The 16,945-nt window shown below is 45.0% G+C and overlaps 1 protein-coding gene across 1 annotated transcript in view; it reads left to right on the top strand.

Moving 5' to 3' along the window:
• The window catches only part of LOC138471917 (ectonucleoside triphosphate diphosphohydrolase 8-like), a 487,786-nt gene that overhangs the window by 382,055 nt on the left and 88,786 nt on the right, over window positions 1-16,945 (top strand). Inside the window, exon 8 of the mRNA XM_069609787.1 lies at window positions 1,330-1,584. Within this exon, the coding sequence (XP_069465888.1) occupies window positions 1,330-1,584 (255 nt within the window). The remainder of the gene's footprint in view (window positions 1-1,329; window positions 1,585-16,945) is intronic.

Genomic DNA, 16,945 nt, shown 5'->3' with positions numbered 1-16,945 from the left:
AGCATTCTGATTATGTAAACATGCAACAGTCAGAAAATGGGCAAAATAAGCTAAACAATGTATGGACTATATGGAAAAAATAAAGATATTCTTTCAAACATTTATTCCGAAATACTTTATGCATATCACACCTCCCTTGATGATGTTCAATATGAAGAGACTGTCATATTAAAGCAGCCTGACCAAATGACTGTTCAAGTGATTTATGCCATAAAGTGCCTGTAAGGCAGGGACAGATGGATAGCATTGTTCATCAGTACACACAAGGCTTAGTCTCCAAAACCATTTAAAACAATGTTTGAGTTTGGTAAGGGGCAGCAGTATATAGGTTATTCGCTTTGCATACAGAGTTTAAATGGTGGACAAACGTTTGTTGGAAACGGTGTGGGGTCAAAGCCTCTTGTTGAAATGACAGAAGCTTCCTTTAAGCAAAGTGGTCTGGCTCAAAAAATACTGAAGTTTGCTGTGACTTCAAAAGGTATCATTCACTTTATAACCAGCAATGCAAGTTCTCCATGGTTCAAAGGGGATTCTGGGTTCTGTCTTGTTCTTGAATACAGGCCCTCCAGAAGGTTTTATGTCATTTGTTAGAATATAAATTGGTCAAATTGTGTTTTACCAACATTTTTTCACACAGGCAAACAGAGACATCCCCGCACTCCACCCACCAACTCCCCAAGCCCCCTTTCCATATACCTAACCTTAACACGCCATCTATCCATTTTCAGTTACAAAAAAAGTGGTAACAATCTGGTAAAGAAGGATTTGATCAATTTGTATTCGATCAAAGTGGTGAATACCTCCAGATCGATATTTAGTTAAGAGTCATGAGCATGTGGACATTCATGGCAACCGTAACATGTACCCCTTAGCACAGACATCTACTTGGGGTGACATTTTCCACTTGCATCAACTGCAGAACAATGGCAGAACATTTTAGGACAGCGACATTTCCACTCATTAGATTTTGTTTTATCATTAGAAAGTCCAGTTTGAAACTAACCAAGACACCGACTTCTCCGGAAGGCATAATTCTAAATCAAAGTACATGATTGTAAATATAGTTTCCTGGTGAACTCTGGCCTTAGGTCAGCTTGTGATGGGCCTGGATGTCAAGGAAGTGGAGATGAAGAGATAGGTAGTGATAACTAAAATGTATAAAGTATGATCTGGTTGAAACTGACAATGGAGACACCTGAATCCTGCTTGCATTTCCAGGTGGCAGCTTAGTTTTTTAGTAGGTCACAGGATGAAGGGGGCAGTATGACAGTATTTCTCTGACTGAACTAAGAACGGATTGCATACATTAAAGAGTTTTCTCCCTTTCAGATGCAAAACAGCTCTACCATCACCCACCCCTGCTATCCCACAGGATACACAACCAACATCTCCTTGGCTGACCTGTACGACAGTCCATGCGTTAAAGCACCAACTCAAGATCTAAGTGGCCAAATCACTGTGAAGGGATCGGGGAATCCACAGGGATGCAGAGCACGACTGCAAGATATCTTTAACTTCGCCACGTGCGGTACAAACGACTGTGCCTTCAATATCTATCAGCCCGCTGTGGAAGGACAGTTCTATGTAAGCAGCCCTTTTTCTTTAACCTCATTAGATCCATGTTACTGTCAAGATGTCACATGTCTTTGGGTACTAAATGACCTGGGCAGTCTCATATCCAAACTTTGGTGTAACGCAACAAGGTGAACACAAAAGGAAAAACATAGGGCACATACACATGAATAGCATGACTTTATCAGGCCCAGCTCAATAATATGGTTTCATAAAGCATTTCATTATTATGATTATTATCAATAACATTATTATTAATATTGTTAGTCTTGTATTTATTAATGTTGTGGGTAAAGTTGTCTTTTTAATTAATATTGTTACTTATATTCACACTGTACACTCATAGAGCTATACATCAGTAGAAGGCAGCAGTTCTGAAAAAGCGGAGACTGGAGCGGGGTTGGGGGAAAGCAACATTGTATTGGTTCACTTCACAAGTCATTAAGAATACACATGTCCCAAAGTCCTCCTCTTGATGCAATTAGTTGCATAAACAGCAGTCTACTCTACTGCATGTTGTCTGCAGTGCTCTTCCTGTGTCAGTAAGCTCTCAGATATAAGATCACGGTTCAGTCTCTTGCTCGCCCAACCCCCTTATGTTCTCTGATGATTAATTCGTCATGTGCACATCCTTCTTCTCCAACCACTCATTCACATATTGGCTCCAGACACTGTCTGTACCCCTCTCTTCTCAAGAGGACTGGTGATTTCTGTTTGCTTAAAGGTGTCCGGTCCTACTCGTCCTTGTCCGTGGGAGCTACTGAACGTGAGGTTCGTGAGGCGTCTTGTGAACAACTGGTATTTTAACAGTTGAAATACAAACTCACCGGGGGGGAAGGGGAAGTGGATAAAATAAAAAAAAACAGATTTTCTGTCTTCAACTTGCTTGATTATCTGCAGAGGGTGAGAAAACAAAAAACAAGTTACTTCACTCTCAAACCCTGGCCCTCCGTTTCAAACCCCTAGTTACCATCAGTACCTATATTTTCCTGCCCGAAGAGCTGAGAGGAATTCTACTGCACAAAATATTTGGAGTGACTATCAATAGAAACTGAAATAAATGGATTTCTTATCCTCAGTGAGAGTTCTTGTGAAAGTCATCCTTCCTTATTTTATTTAACCCTCAGATCTTCCTGAATTCTTGCATTTCTTCTTAGAAAACTCCAAATCAAATCTTTTGTAGGGTTTTAGTTTAGAACGTAACTTTTAAAGCAATAAAGCACATCTCGTTGCAGAAACCTAGGAGCAGCAGCTCCCTTTCCCTTGTTGGCTGCAGGAGCAGCTAACCCACCTTTGCCAGACCCTCATCTCCATCGAGGTAAGCCCATGAGCTTTGGTGTTGTACCTGATTCTGCTGCGCTTCGCGCTACACTCGACGTTCCAGTTAATATTACTTTGGCTTTGCAATCTACATCCACATATTTGCCCGCTCCACATGCAGGTCTGATTCTGTTTTGTTCAGTTTTAATTGCATCCTCGACTTGCAAACGGCAAGGTTTGCACCTCTTAAAATGGCCACCACTGGAAAAATCGCACCACCAGGGCAGTGATTTTTGCTTCTGGCATCCGATTGGCCAGCCAGCTCATTTAGCCTATCCTGGGCCACCAGTAGGCATAAACCGGCCCACAACACGGCGCTCAACAAAGGCACACAAATAAGGCTCCTGACTGAGCCATCCTCACATCCCATTGCAGAAGCCTAGGAGCAGAAGCTCCCTGTCCCTCGTGGGCTGCAGGAGCAGCTCACCCACCTTTGCCAGACCCTCATCTCTATTGAGGTAAGCCCATGGGCTTTACTGTTGTACCTGATTCAGCTGCACTTTGCACTACACTTGACATCCAGTTGCTATTACTTTGGCTTTGCAATCTACATCCACATATTTGTCCGCTCCACGAGCACGTCTGATTCTGTTTTTTTCTGTTTTAATTGCATCCTCGACTTGCAAACGGCGAGCTGTGCACCTCTTAAGATGGCTGCCACTGGAAAAATCAGACCACCAGGCAGTGATCTTTGCCTTGGGCATCTGATTGGCCAGCCAGCTCATTTAGCCTATCCTGGGCCACCAGCAGGCGTAAGCCGGCCCACAACACGGCCCTCAACAAAGGCACGCAAATAAGGCTCCTGACTGAGCCATCCTCACATCCTGTGGCAGAAGCCTGGGAACAGAAGCTCCCTTTTCCCTCGTGGGCTGCAGGAACAGCTCACCCACATTTGCCAGACCCTCATCTCTATTGAGGTAAGCCCATGGGCTTTGCTGTTGTACCTGATTCGGCTGCACTTCGCGCTACACTTGACAGTCCAGTTGTTATTACTTTGGCTTCGCAATCTGCATCTGCCGCTCCACGAGCATGTCTGATTCTGTTTTCTTCCATTTTAATTGCATCCTCGACTTGCAAACGGCGAGCTGTGCACCTCTTAAGATGGCCGCCACTGGAAAAATCGGACCACCAGGGCAGTGATTTTTGCCTCTGCCATCCGATTGGCCAACCAGCTCATTTAGCCTAAGCCAGCCCACAACACGGCCCTCGATGAAGGCACGCAAATAAGGCTCCTGACTGAGGCATCCTCACATCTCGTTGCAGAAGCCTAGGAGCAGAAGCTCCCTTTCCCTTGTGTGCTGCAGGAGCAGCTCTACCCACCTTTGCTAGATGCTCATCTCTATCGAGGTAAGCCCGTGGGCGTCTTTGCTGTTTGCACCTCTTAAGATGGCCACCACTGGAAAAATCGCACAACCAGGGCAGTGATTTTTGCCTCTGACATCGAATTGGCCAGCGAGCTGATTTAGCCTATCCTGAGCTACCGGCAGGCGTAAGCTGGCCCACAACACGGTCCTCAACCAAGGCACGCAAATAAGGCTCCTAACTGAGCCACCTTCACATCTCGTTGCAGAAGCCTTGGAGCCGGAGCTCCCTTTCACTCGTGGGCTGCAGGAGCAGCTCACCCACCTTTGCCAGACCCTCATCTCCATCGAGGTAAGCCTGTGGGCTTTGCTGTTGTACCTGATTCTGCTGCGCTTCGCGCTACACGCGACGTTCCAGTTGATATTACTTTCGCTTCGCAATCTACATCCACATATTTGCCCACTCCATGAGCACGTCTGATTCTGTTTTGTTCAGTTTTAATTGCATCCTCGACTTGCAAACGGCGAGCTGTGCACCTCTTAAGATGGCTGCCACTGGAAAAATTGCACAACCAGGGCAGTTATTTTTGCCTCTGACATCGAAGTGGCCAGCCAGCTCATTTAGCCTATCCTGAGCTACCGGCAGGCGTAAGCTGGCCCACAACACGGCCCTCTACAAAGGCACACAAATAAGGCTCCTGACTGAGCCATCCTCACATCTCATTGCAGAAGCCTAGGAGCAGGAGCTTCCTTTCCCTTGTGGCTACAGGAGCAGCTCACCCACCTTTGCCAGACCCTCATCTCCATCGAGATAAGCCTGTGGGCTTTGCTGTTGTACCTGATTCTACTGCGCTTCGCGCTTCACTCTACGTTCCAGTTGATATTACTTTGGCTTCGCAATCTACATCCACATATTTGCCCGTTCCACGAGCACGTCTGATTCTGTTTTGTTCAGTTTTAAATGCATCCTCGACTTGCAAGAGTTTGCACCTCTTAAGATGGCCCCCACCGTAAAAATCACACCACCAGGGCAGTGATTTTTGCCTCTGGCATCCGATTGGGCAGCCAGCTCATTTAGCCTATCCTGGGCCACCGGCAGGCATAAGCCAGCCCACAACAAAGCCCTCAACAAAGGCACGCAAATAAGGCTCCTGACTGAGCCATCCTCACATGTCGTGGCAGAAGCCTAGTAGCAGGAGCTCTCTTTCCCTCGTGGGCTGCAGGAGCAGCTCACCCACCTTTGCCAGATCCTCATCTCCATCAAGGTAAGCCTGTGGGCTTTGCTGTTGTACCTGATTCTGCTGCACTTTGCACTACACGCAACATTCCAGTTGAAATTACTTTGGCTTGGCAATCTACATCCACATATTTGCCCGCTCCACAAGCATGTATGATTCTGTTTTGTTCAGTTTTAATTTCATCCTCGACTTGCAAACAGCGAGGTTTGCATCTCTTAAGATGGCTGACACTGGAAAAACCGCACCACCAGGGCAGTGATTTTTCCCTCTGGCATCCGATTGGCCAGCCAGCTCATTTAGCCTATCCTGGGCCACCGGCAGGCATAAGCCGGCCCACAACACGGCCCTCAACAAAGGCATGCAAAGAAGGCTCCTGACTGAGCCTGACCGAGCCGTACAGGTTGCGAGCACCCTCTCCAAGTTCATTGCTCCACTCCTCTGCCTTACACCCTATGCCATTACGTCCAGCCCCCATCACTTGCCCCCGGCGTGAAATTCCCCCCACCTGCTTCGCGCCAAGAGGAGAACCTATATCTGCGTGTCTGGCCATCACCTCTACTGCCTAACCGGCTCTGGACCTGGCGCCTCACCACCCCGTCATGCATCTAGCCCGTGAAATCACTGGCAACACGTGATCTATACCTTGGAACGTGCACTACCTTGATCCGCACCATGAGACTTCTTTACCACTGACTTATATCCACTGCATCTTGTATAATCATCCCTGTATGTCACGCTGCTCCTCGCCCACTTATGTTGACATTTGTTAAACGTCTATACTTTTATCTGCAAGCTTCTCATTCTGCTCTCAAGTACCTCAAGTACGCCATCCAGTGTTAGCTATAACCTGCCCATAATGTTTGTGTCATGTCGTGCTGTTACCTCTACTTAGAGCAATCTGTTCCCGGACAAGTCTCCCATTGTCACTACCTCCTCGCAACCCTACAACGATTCCAGACACCCTGCACCAGGGCATAAGTTCACTAGATCACTGTATGCAGCAAGTCTCAATTGGATCTAGTTTACTCGACTTACAGGATCTCCCTGCCTCTCCCTTGCTTTGATACTGTGTCCATCTAGCTGTATGCGGCTAGCGTTAACATGCCAACCTGTGCTCAGGTTTCTTAAACTATCCACTTTGTCTGAATTGTATCCTGCATTTCAATCACCATCTGTTATTGTTACTGTTACCTTGTACAAGCATGCAGAGATAAGTTACACCCTGTCGCATCCACTATGCACTACATGTGGCCTTCAGCACATTATTCGATTCGCAATGCTATTTTAGTCTAACTGCTTTGTGCCGCTATTATACAGCATTGATCCATTGTATGCTGCTAGTGCTACCCGACCTCAGCCAACCTTGACTAGCTGCACTGTGCTGTTTATATCCTACATTGCTTTACAGGTACCATCACTACCATATACTTTATAACTGTTAGCATCAACCTATTCTAATCGGTATAGGCCTATTGCTTAGTACTTTCATTAGTCATGTACCCATTTCTGGCCACCAGACTGCCCAACCCTAGTATTATCAGAAAATCACTTTCTCTAGCATTAATAGTCACACTTACCCTCTCAAACATATCCAATACCCTGTCACAGTACTCAACCACTACTGTTAGGGTGTCTTTCCCACATAAAACCAGGATCACGCTATCCATGAGCTCTGCATTACCCCAGTCACAGTCCATCAAACATCTACATTCCTGCCACCTTGCCTTTTAGACTCTAAAAGTCTGGTACAGAAGTCTCAGTCTCCTGTCCACTAACACTGCCCACTCTCCCCTTCCCAATGGATTCAGACATTCGCAAACATCAGGCATGGCTCAAGGCTCATCACTGCCACCCAACTTCCAACCTATCTCTCAGACTACCCATACTTTCATGCAGAACCCAAAAAGAGAACCAGATTAAATCCCAAAGCCATCTCCTCCTCCAACAACTCTACTCTGCCTAACCAACCTGACCCACCCTACATCAAAGGGGCACTTGTAAATGCTAGGTCCATAACTGCCCACGCACTAGACATTGCAGATCTTATTTTCACTAGCCAATTACATTTCCTTGCCGTTACTGAAACCTGGCTGCACTCTGCTTCAGGACTGTCCTTGTCACTTGCATTACCCGACAACTACACCATAATTAGGGCAGACAGAGAAACTGCCCGAGGCGGAGGCCTAGCCTTCATTGCTAAAACTGCACTAGGACTCAGAGCCTGCCCGCCTCTAGCCTTCCCCTCCGGAGAACTCCTTACAGTCAAACTGCCACTTTCACCCTCTCGCACTATCACCTTACACCTCATTTATTGCCCCCTCCGGCCCTATCTACTCCTTTGAGGAAGATACCACCTGCCTTATCTCCTCCAACACTAACCCCAATTCTCAGACCACAATACTAGGAGACTTCAACCTAGGTCTCAATGACATCAATGACAACAATGCCCTAACCTTGGCCAATACCATTTCAGAACTGGGTTTTGCACACCACATTAACCTCCCTACCCACAACAAAGGAAGAACTTTAGATTGGCTTGCAGACATGAATTGTGATACCAAAATGATCTCTAAGAACAATGTGCCTGGACTGACCATCACGTAATCTCCTTCACCCTACCCGTCAAGCCTCAAGCTGCTCTGAAACCCAAAGCCCCACCCTCTCTGACTAGAAACGATCATCACAATATAACTGTGGATCACCTACTACCTCTACTCCATCCTATAACTAACTCCACACCCTCTAGCTTGGATCCCACAGCGCTGGTTGATCTCTATAAAAACACTATCAAAATAGCTATAGATAAAATCACACCTTTGAAAATGTGCAAAGCCAAACTCAAAACTCACCTTAATTCATGGTTTACCCACCATCTCAAAGCCCTACGCAATGAGAAAAGAAAGGCAGAAACCCTCTGGAAGTCCAACCCGTCGAAGGCTAATAAGAATAAATTGACTCTTATCTCTAAATAATTCAAGAACGAGATACTTGTAAACAAAAAAGACACCTTCAATGACAGGATCAACAAAGCTAGTTCTAACACCAGAGAACTGTTCACCATTCTAAAAGAACTAGAGTCACCCACTCCCCAATCAGAAACCTGCATCAAGGACAAGATGTGGCGCCCCGATATCCAAACTGCTCTAGCCAATAAAATCTCACTCCTACAAAATAAAATTGAAAATAAAAAACTCAACATAGCCAAGGGCTTAACTGCACCTAAATCTCATTCTACTTATGAGAAATCCTGCAACCGTTTCAATTTTGCCCCTGTCTCCATCAAGGAAGTAACTGAAATAATGTCATCCCTCAAACCTTCAAGATGCCAGGGAGAACCCTGTCCAGCACTGATCATCAAAGAAGCTGTCAAAGATCTTGCGTCTTTTGACACTTCCTTCATAAACTCCTCCTTTGACTCATGCTCCGTTCCCACCATCTTAAAAGATGCGTGGGTTCTCCAACTTCTAAAAAAAACTCATCTAGATCCCAACTTACCTATTATCTACAGACCTATAACCACTGTCCCCTTCCTTCTCAAAATACTAGACAGAGCTGCGTACCTCCAGATACAGTCTTATTTAGAAACAAATAATCTCCTTGGTCTTCAACAATCTGGTTTCAGACCGAAACACAGAACAGAATCAGCATTAATTGATCTAAAAAATCAAATGGACAACTTAAAAGACAATGGGAAAATGGCTCTCCTCCTCCTTCTAGATCTCTCAGCCGCCTTTGACCTAGTTGATCACAAGGTCCTGTGCAAAAATCTAGCCTGCGCCCCACAATTCTCCATGGCCTGGATCCAGTCTTTCCTGGAAAAATACACTATTTGAGTTTTTTCTCCTAACGCTGCAGCCGAACCCATTGCCATCATCTGCAGAGTTCCACAGGGGTTCTCTGTCTGGCCCACCCTATATAATATATTCACTAAACCCCTTTTTGATGATCTTGATAGCTTGGGTGTCATCTACACTAACTATGCAGATGACACTCAGATTCTCATACCCATCACTGGCGATGACGAAACAGATTCTACCCTGCGCAATAAAATCTATCTGATTATCCAGGCATGGATGGCCACCCATGGCCTCTGTCTGAATGACGAGAACACTGAGCTTCTCCTCGTCAGTTCTTCAGTAAGACTAAATAACCTAAGCAAACAGTTCAACTCCTTCAATATCAATGGCAACATCATCAAAGTCTCCTACCTCAACTCCGAACTCAACCTAAAAAGACAGGTCAATGCCACCTCCTCAGCCACAGCCTACACGTGTAAGCTAATTAATGCCTGCAAACCCTTCCTTTCCACGGCCAGCTGCACCACGCTGCCCAGAGCTCTAATCCTATCCAAACTAGATGACTGCAACGTCCTATATCTAGGTTCCAGTGTCTACAACATAACCAAACTTCAAACCCTACAGAATAATGCCTTAAGATCTGTGTTCAACATTCCCAGAACACAGCACATCTCTGCTATCCGACGCAGTACCAAGTGGCTATCTGTCAAAGACAGAATTAAGTTCAAATCTCAAACTCTCACGCATAAATGTCTAGCCAACTCTGCACCTAAATATCTTGTTGACAAATTTACCAAAACAAACTCAGATAGCCCCTTGAGAACTACACACACTCACTGCCTGATTGTACCTAGATACAAACTTCAGAAAGCAAGTGGTAGTAGCTTTCCAGTGATAGCTTCTAAACTCTGGAACTCATTACCTACTAACATCAGAGCAGAACCCTCCTACTTCAGCTTCAGGAAGAATACGAAATCATGGCTCCTGTCCTGTGATGTATAAATGTATTATCAAAACAAGCTCTGTGTATATATCTGCATGTAACTCATACTATCATGTGTAAATACCTGTGATTTCCCTATTAACGTACTTGCTATTTTGTGTAAATACTCGTCAATACCTGTGATTGCCTTATTACTGTACTGTATGTAACCTTTGCAACATTGTTACGCGCCCAGATACCTGCGGGTTTGGTTATCTTCAAATAAACAGTTCTCTGAAAAATATCATGCAGACACAGCTCTCTTGTTCCTAAACAGTGAACGTTTTCTTCTTGGGCTGAATTTAACCTTGACAAGTGTTCCAGCACCGATTTTGTTTGCTTGCAATTTGCACTAAACACTGAGTTTAAACCAACCCCGATTTGCCTAATCAGAGCGCTGATCGGGTTTAGGGAGCGGCTACCGTGCAGAACGAAGCAACAAGGACCACTAATACGCACGCGCGGACGCCAAATGCACTTTGGTCCTAACGGATACTACTCCCCATCAGGCACAACGCTTCTCAGTGCTCCTGGGAAGACAGAAGCTCTTTGAGTATGCGTGCGCCTGAATGAATAAACATCTCGGTGAATGGGGAATGCGCATACATAGACACTGCTCCCAACGGTCATGCGCGCTGTTTCATGCAGATTAGATGAACACAGTCACTGTGAACTTTCACACTTGGTGCTCGCAAAGTCTTTAACAAACTTTTAACAACGCTTCCCTCAGAAGAAATGTTGCACGCTGCCACACTATTAGTACCACATTAATTACCTAAACTAATAAACTAACAAACGATGTAAGAACATAATTTACAAATCCCACGAAGGCTTCAATCTTGTTTTTTGACTTGAACTTAGTTACGCTGCACTCCGAGCAAGAACACCGCTTGTCTTGTCCCATGCTAACTTCCATGTTCAGAGAAGAATTCTTCTTAAGGAACTTCAATGCTTTTCCTGTCAGAGGCCTTAAACAAAAGAGCTACTAAGACACAGGACCTTCCTGTTTGAGGTAGGACAATGAAATGCAGTTTAGAATGCCAATTGAAGCTTCTAGAGCAGTAATTCCACCAATCAGCTATCTGCTCCTGAATCTCCATGATGGCTTGGCCAGCTTTTCCTCTGTAGATTAGATAGTTAAGGATTTAACCAACTACATACCTGACACAAGATTAAACAGTAGAATTTGCAGAGTGACTACAAGCAGAGAATGATGATAAAAAAATAGATTTAAGGTAATGATACCATGTACCTGATCCAAACCTGACCCAGACATGACAAAAGGTCTGGGGGCATTTCTCCTTTTAGTGTTTTTCTTGTATGGAAGATGATGTTGCCTCTATTTTATTTTATTTCATTTTCATTTCATTTCGTAATTTGTATAGTGCCTTTCACCGTGGGTATGGTCCCAACACGCTGTACGTTGAACACCCTCGGAGGGAACGAAGTATGGGAAAGTTAGGAGGTGCTAGTATGCATGTGTGCATAATGACCATTAAATGTTATGAGAGCTTGGCCGAGTCCCTGCTAGCCACCTATGGCTAATTGCCATGTGTATGGGTAGAGAGAGGTACACTAGGGAAATAAGCTGGAGGGCGGTCAGTAAGAGGATAATAAATTGTTCACAGTCTCTATCCCTAGAGCCCATTCCTATGGCAGAAGCGTTGTGCAAAGTGTAATTCGAGTTGTATGTGAAAGCAGATATTATGTTATGTTATCCATCTTTGTACAAAGTACAGTGCAACTTACGATAAAAGGCAACTTGGCACTAAAATCTTCGAGAACAGAGTGCAGCAGCTAGGCAGAAAGCTCAGAATAACAGGGTTTTTAAAGAGCAACAGAACTGCAGATGATCAACAGTAGACTGCAAAACTAGCGGAAGGGTGTTCCAAAGCCTGGAAGCCGCCACTGAAAAAGCCCAGCCACCAGTCCCGACATACCAAATCTAGGGACAGGGCCAAAATTATCTGTCCCTGGAATGCAGAAGACAACAGGGTATGTAGGGGCAGAACTTGAGCTGCAAATATTTGGCCCCCACACCATGAAATGCCCCGTGGACCAAGCACAAGGATTTCAAATGCACACGCTTGGCAACAGGGAGCCAGCGTAAAGCCAACAAAATGGGAGAGATGTGATCCCTGAAAGGAGTACCAGTGGCCAGGCAAGCTGCAGAATTCTGAATGATCTGTAGACGCTTGATCAAAAAAGCAGGCTGCGCCAGGTACCAGGAGTTACAGCAGTCGATACGATTAACACTAAGGCTGCGACTACAGGAGCACGAAGATGTTGGGGGAGAAACCATAGGATCTTTCTCAAAATCTTCAACTGAAAGTGACCAGTCTGTGCTGCCATAGAAAGTGATGCAGAAAGTTTAAAACCCAAGTTTTTTACAATGGGAACATGAACAGGCAGAGAGCCAATAGATGGCAGCCAGAAAGAAGAGGTCCAAAGGGATGACGATGAAACAGAACCCACCACCATCACATCAGACTTTCCCCCATTTATTTTGAACCAACTATCGCTCATCCAGCTCCCCACGGCACCCAAACAGTCCTTTTACTGAAATGCATTGGATTGATGAGCCAGATCAAGACGAACTATGATCTGGGTATCATCATGAATGAGTAACAGCGGAATCTGTGGGACCAGATGAGCACAACAAGGAGCTGAATATAGATGTTAAAAAGAGTGGGGGAAAGGGCAGAACCTTGTGGAACACTGCACACCAGGGAGGAGGGTCTGGTGCAGAATGGGATTAGGGATAGAGACTGTGAACAATTGCAGAGACATGAACGAAACCAGGACAGAAACACACCAGAATTTCCAGCCACAGAAAGACGGCTGAGCAGGATGGAATGGTCGATGGTATCAAATGCAGCTGACAGATCTAAAAGAAAGTGCTGCCACTGCACCCTGATCACAAATACATGCCAAATCGTCCAGCACAGACACATGCACAGTTGCGGTAACCCACCCTGGCCAGAAGCACGATTGAAATGTGTCAAATAAACAGGACTCTTCACAAAACCTACCTAACAATGGGGCAATCAGTAAAGTTTCATAAGGAAGGGAAGTAAGGATTTCGGGCAAAAATTTGCCAAAATGGAGGGATCAAGGGATGGCTTCTTAAGCAGGGGATTGACCATGGCATGTTTAGCTCAGGAGGAAACTGTCCCAAAGAGCAGGAATTATTAATAGCATAAACAACATTAGTGGAAATATAAGGCATCATTTATTTGACAATATTTAAAGAAATGGCATCAATAGGAGACGCAGATTTCATTTTATCAGTAGCAGAGAGGATGTCCATCGTGGAGAAAGATGGAAAAAACTCCAAGAAGGAGCATGATCAGTCAAGGGCCGGGAAGACAATACAGGATCAATAGTAGGTAGGAGAGCCGCAGGCTCATTAAACCTTAACTCAGATTGAACAATATCTTCGCGAGTATCTACAATCTGTTTCACACAAAAATTTGCCAGGGAGTCACAGAAGTCTTGAGAAGGAGGAATAGAGTCCTGAGCAGATACATTAGAAGGTAGAGAGCGCACCACATTAAACAATTCCTCAGGTTGGTTAATTGCATTTTCAATCCATCCGGCAAAGAAATTAACCTCGCTAATGGCACTATGATAGGTTATGTTAATAGCCCGGAATGATACCCTATCATTCGGCGCATAGGAAGAGCGCCACTTCTGTTCAGCTTGCCTGCACTTAAGGCGCAACATGTTAAGATCCTCATTAAACCATGACTCAGATGGCCAGCCACGGACTCTGATACATTTTAGGGCAGCCAACAAATCAACTGTAGTAGAAAAGATCTGAGTAAGAGAACAGGGGTCTAAAGCAGGAGAGGTAGCACACAGATCGTTAATATGAGAAGCAATAGAGCCGCACTCAACTGACCACCAGTTGTGTTTTAATATATTTTGATTCCGAGATACAGAAGAGACTTATTAAGCTCGAGTATAAAAGGTATGAAAAAATGATTGGACCAAGTAACCCTCGGGGCCGGTGGTGCCCTAACATCAGTGACCTTATAAATCAAAATCAAGACAATTACCTATTATATGCATAGGCTCAGACACTAGCTGAACCAGCGCCAGGTCAGACATGGCAGAAATAAAGTTAGCAGCAGCAATATCCGAGGGATCATTGCATTTATAGTTAAAATCACCAACCACAAAAAGATTGGTGTATTGGAGCTGGAGCCTGGCCACCAGGTCAACAAAGGTAAAAGCGGAGTCAAAGCGAGGGGGACAATAAACAATCAAAAAATGGACAGCCCGAGAAGCTGAGATGGCCATACGAACTAAAAAAGCCTCAGTTTAGTATTAAAGGAAAAGGGGATAGCCTTAGACAGAAACTCAGATTTAGACATAAATGCAACACCACCATCAGGGTGGTTAGAAACGCAGTCAGAACGTAATATGCTGTAGCCATCAGGGAGCATGTAGACCACAGCAGGACCAGAGGAATCAGATAGCCAAGACTCTACCACCAAAAAGCATTTGGGTATATTATCTTGCAGTAGGTCATAGCATTTGGCAGCATGAGCCACCAAGGAGCGAGCATTACACAGCATGCATTTCAGCTGACTAAAATTTGCAGACGGATTACTCCGAACAGAAGGAGAACTAAAGTCAGAGCCAGGAGGCCAACATGTATTAGGAGGGGCTCAATGGAGCAGATACTCATGGTTAGCGGAAACAGTGGCAGCAAGCAGGACTCCAAAGGGAAAGAAACTCCAACACCCCATGCCCCAGCAGAGGCCCAGACGAGCACAAATAGGCTTGCCCATTGCATGCCTTCGACACGCGTGAGGTGTACCCGCTGCGCTCGTCCACTGCGCTGCCTTAACTGCCGACACCTAAGTGCCGGCAGGAGTGTCAGGTGACTGCGTACGATGCAGAGATGGTACAAAGACTCCGACAAGGCAGGAAGTAAAATCAAAGCTCGAAAAGAGCACTTAAACAGCTCACACAGCAGAAAAAAATGAAGGCACAAGAGGAATTTAGGGTCAGGGACATTTAAAAATCACAATTGTCCAAATGCAAATAAAATCATTAGAATAGTCAAATAAAATGTGTAAAGCGGCAAGCAGCATAACTACAGCTGCCTGTCCACATAGTTCAGATGCGTGACGGAGTGTGGTCGCTCCTTTGGCTAATTCCAAAGCGCGGAGTGTGAGGGGAAAAATGCATTGGTTTTAATCAAATGAAAGCCTAGAAATTGTACTTTTGGCAAATTCTGAAATATCTGGGTTGGAAATTATGGTGGGTGCATGCATCCAGCTATCATTAAGTGGCTATATTCAGGTCCCCACTTAACCGTATAGGCAGCATTCTGCCACCACCTACATTCATGTAGTGTATCCCATTCTACAATCGCCTAGAATCCATAACTTGGTCGCCCTCATGGACTCAACTAAGTGCAGCACCCTGGTCAATTGCACAACCATTCTAAGTGCTATACAAACGCTTATCACAAGAGATCCACTGGTGCAAGGCTACAATCTTTGCAATACAATGACTACACTCACACAATTCTCCAAGAGCAACACCCAGGTCGCCCTCTTGAGTTCTTCCAAGTGCAGCACAATGGCCAACCGCACAAGTCTTCTAAGTGTAACATGTTGCCTACTCTAATGTATATTCAGAGCAAAAACCTTGGCTACACCTACATATCATCTAAGAGCAGAAGCAATGGCCACCTTTCTAATGATGTGGTCCAACACGTTGGCCACTCTCATAAATATCTCCAGTATGATAAATTGCCAAACCCCCACAATCCATCTGAGTGCAATACATTACATTGCCCACCCCAAAGTCCATATAAGTGCAATACATTGCCTACCCCTAAAATCCATCTAAGGGCTGTACTTTCCTTACCCCCAAAATCCAGCCAAGTGCCATACATTGCCCACCCCCAAAATCCATCTAAGTGCTTCAGCATCTGTCCCATTCCCCTCCATTTTTAGGGATCCAGATGTTTTACAAGTTGTCATCAAGGCATCAAATTATCCGCTTCCAATGATGGGGCTCATCAAGTTGCTGCCTGCCTTCTCCCTGCTGTACCATGCAGCTCCCAACATTTCCAATAAGTGGTGTGCCTGTCTGTTTCAGTGCCTACTTTCAGGCAAATACACTAAAGAAAAAAGAGAATAACAGATGGGCAGGTACCTGCTCCTTTTTATGTGATAGGAGCAGAGGCCTGCAAAGTGGTAAATTACAGTAATCCACCCTTGAGTTTACAAGTTCTCCATCCTGAGTGGATTTCTATTATTATGTAGAATGGGATTTTTATATGGAGTTTCAATTGAAAGAATGCTCATTTGTGAATTCATGCTGAGGTAGGGATCCCAGTTGAAGCATAGCTTGCCTATTTCCATTTTTATAGGGACTATTCTTTCCAAATAAGGTGGGAGATTATCTTCATGGGGAGATTTCTTTGAGTAGGTCAGGCATGCCATGGGCCACAATTTCATTTATAGCACCATTGAGCTTGAAGCTGTTTTGCCACATCCTCTTCTCCGTGTCTTTGAGTCCACTTAGCATGAGAGCGAGTTGGTCTTGTTGGCCATTGACCTGTAGGCAGATTTGCTTACATTCACCATTTCAGAACAAGTGGAATTGGTGGTATTCCTAGTAGGGGACAGGGTGTGGAGCCCTATGGTATTGCAACCTCCATGGGATTGGATTTGAACCATAGGTTTCCTATTCAGACACTTTGACTGC

Source organism: Ambystoma mexicanum, chromosome 8 (genome assembly GCF_040938575.1).
Source record: "Ambystoma mexicanum isolate Mex_15411 chromosome 8, UKY_AmexF1_1, whole genome shotgun sequence".
Taxonomy (NCBI): Eukaryota; Metazoa; Chordata; class Amphibia; order Caudata; family Ambystomatidae; genus Ambystoma; species Ambystoma mexicanum.
This window is presented reverse-complemented; position numbering and strand designations above follow the sequence as displayed.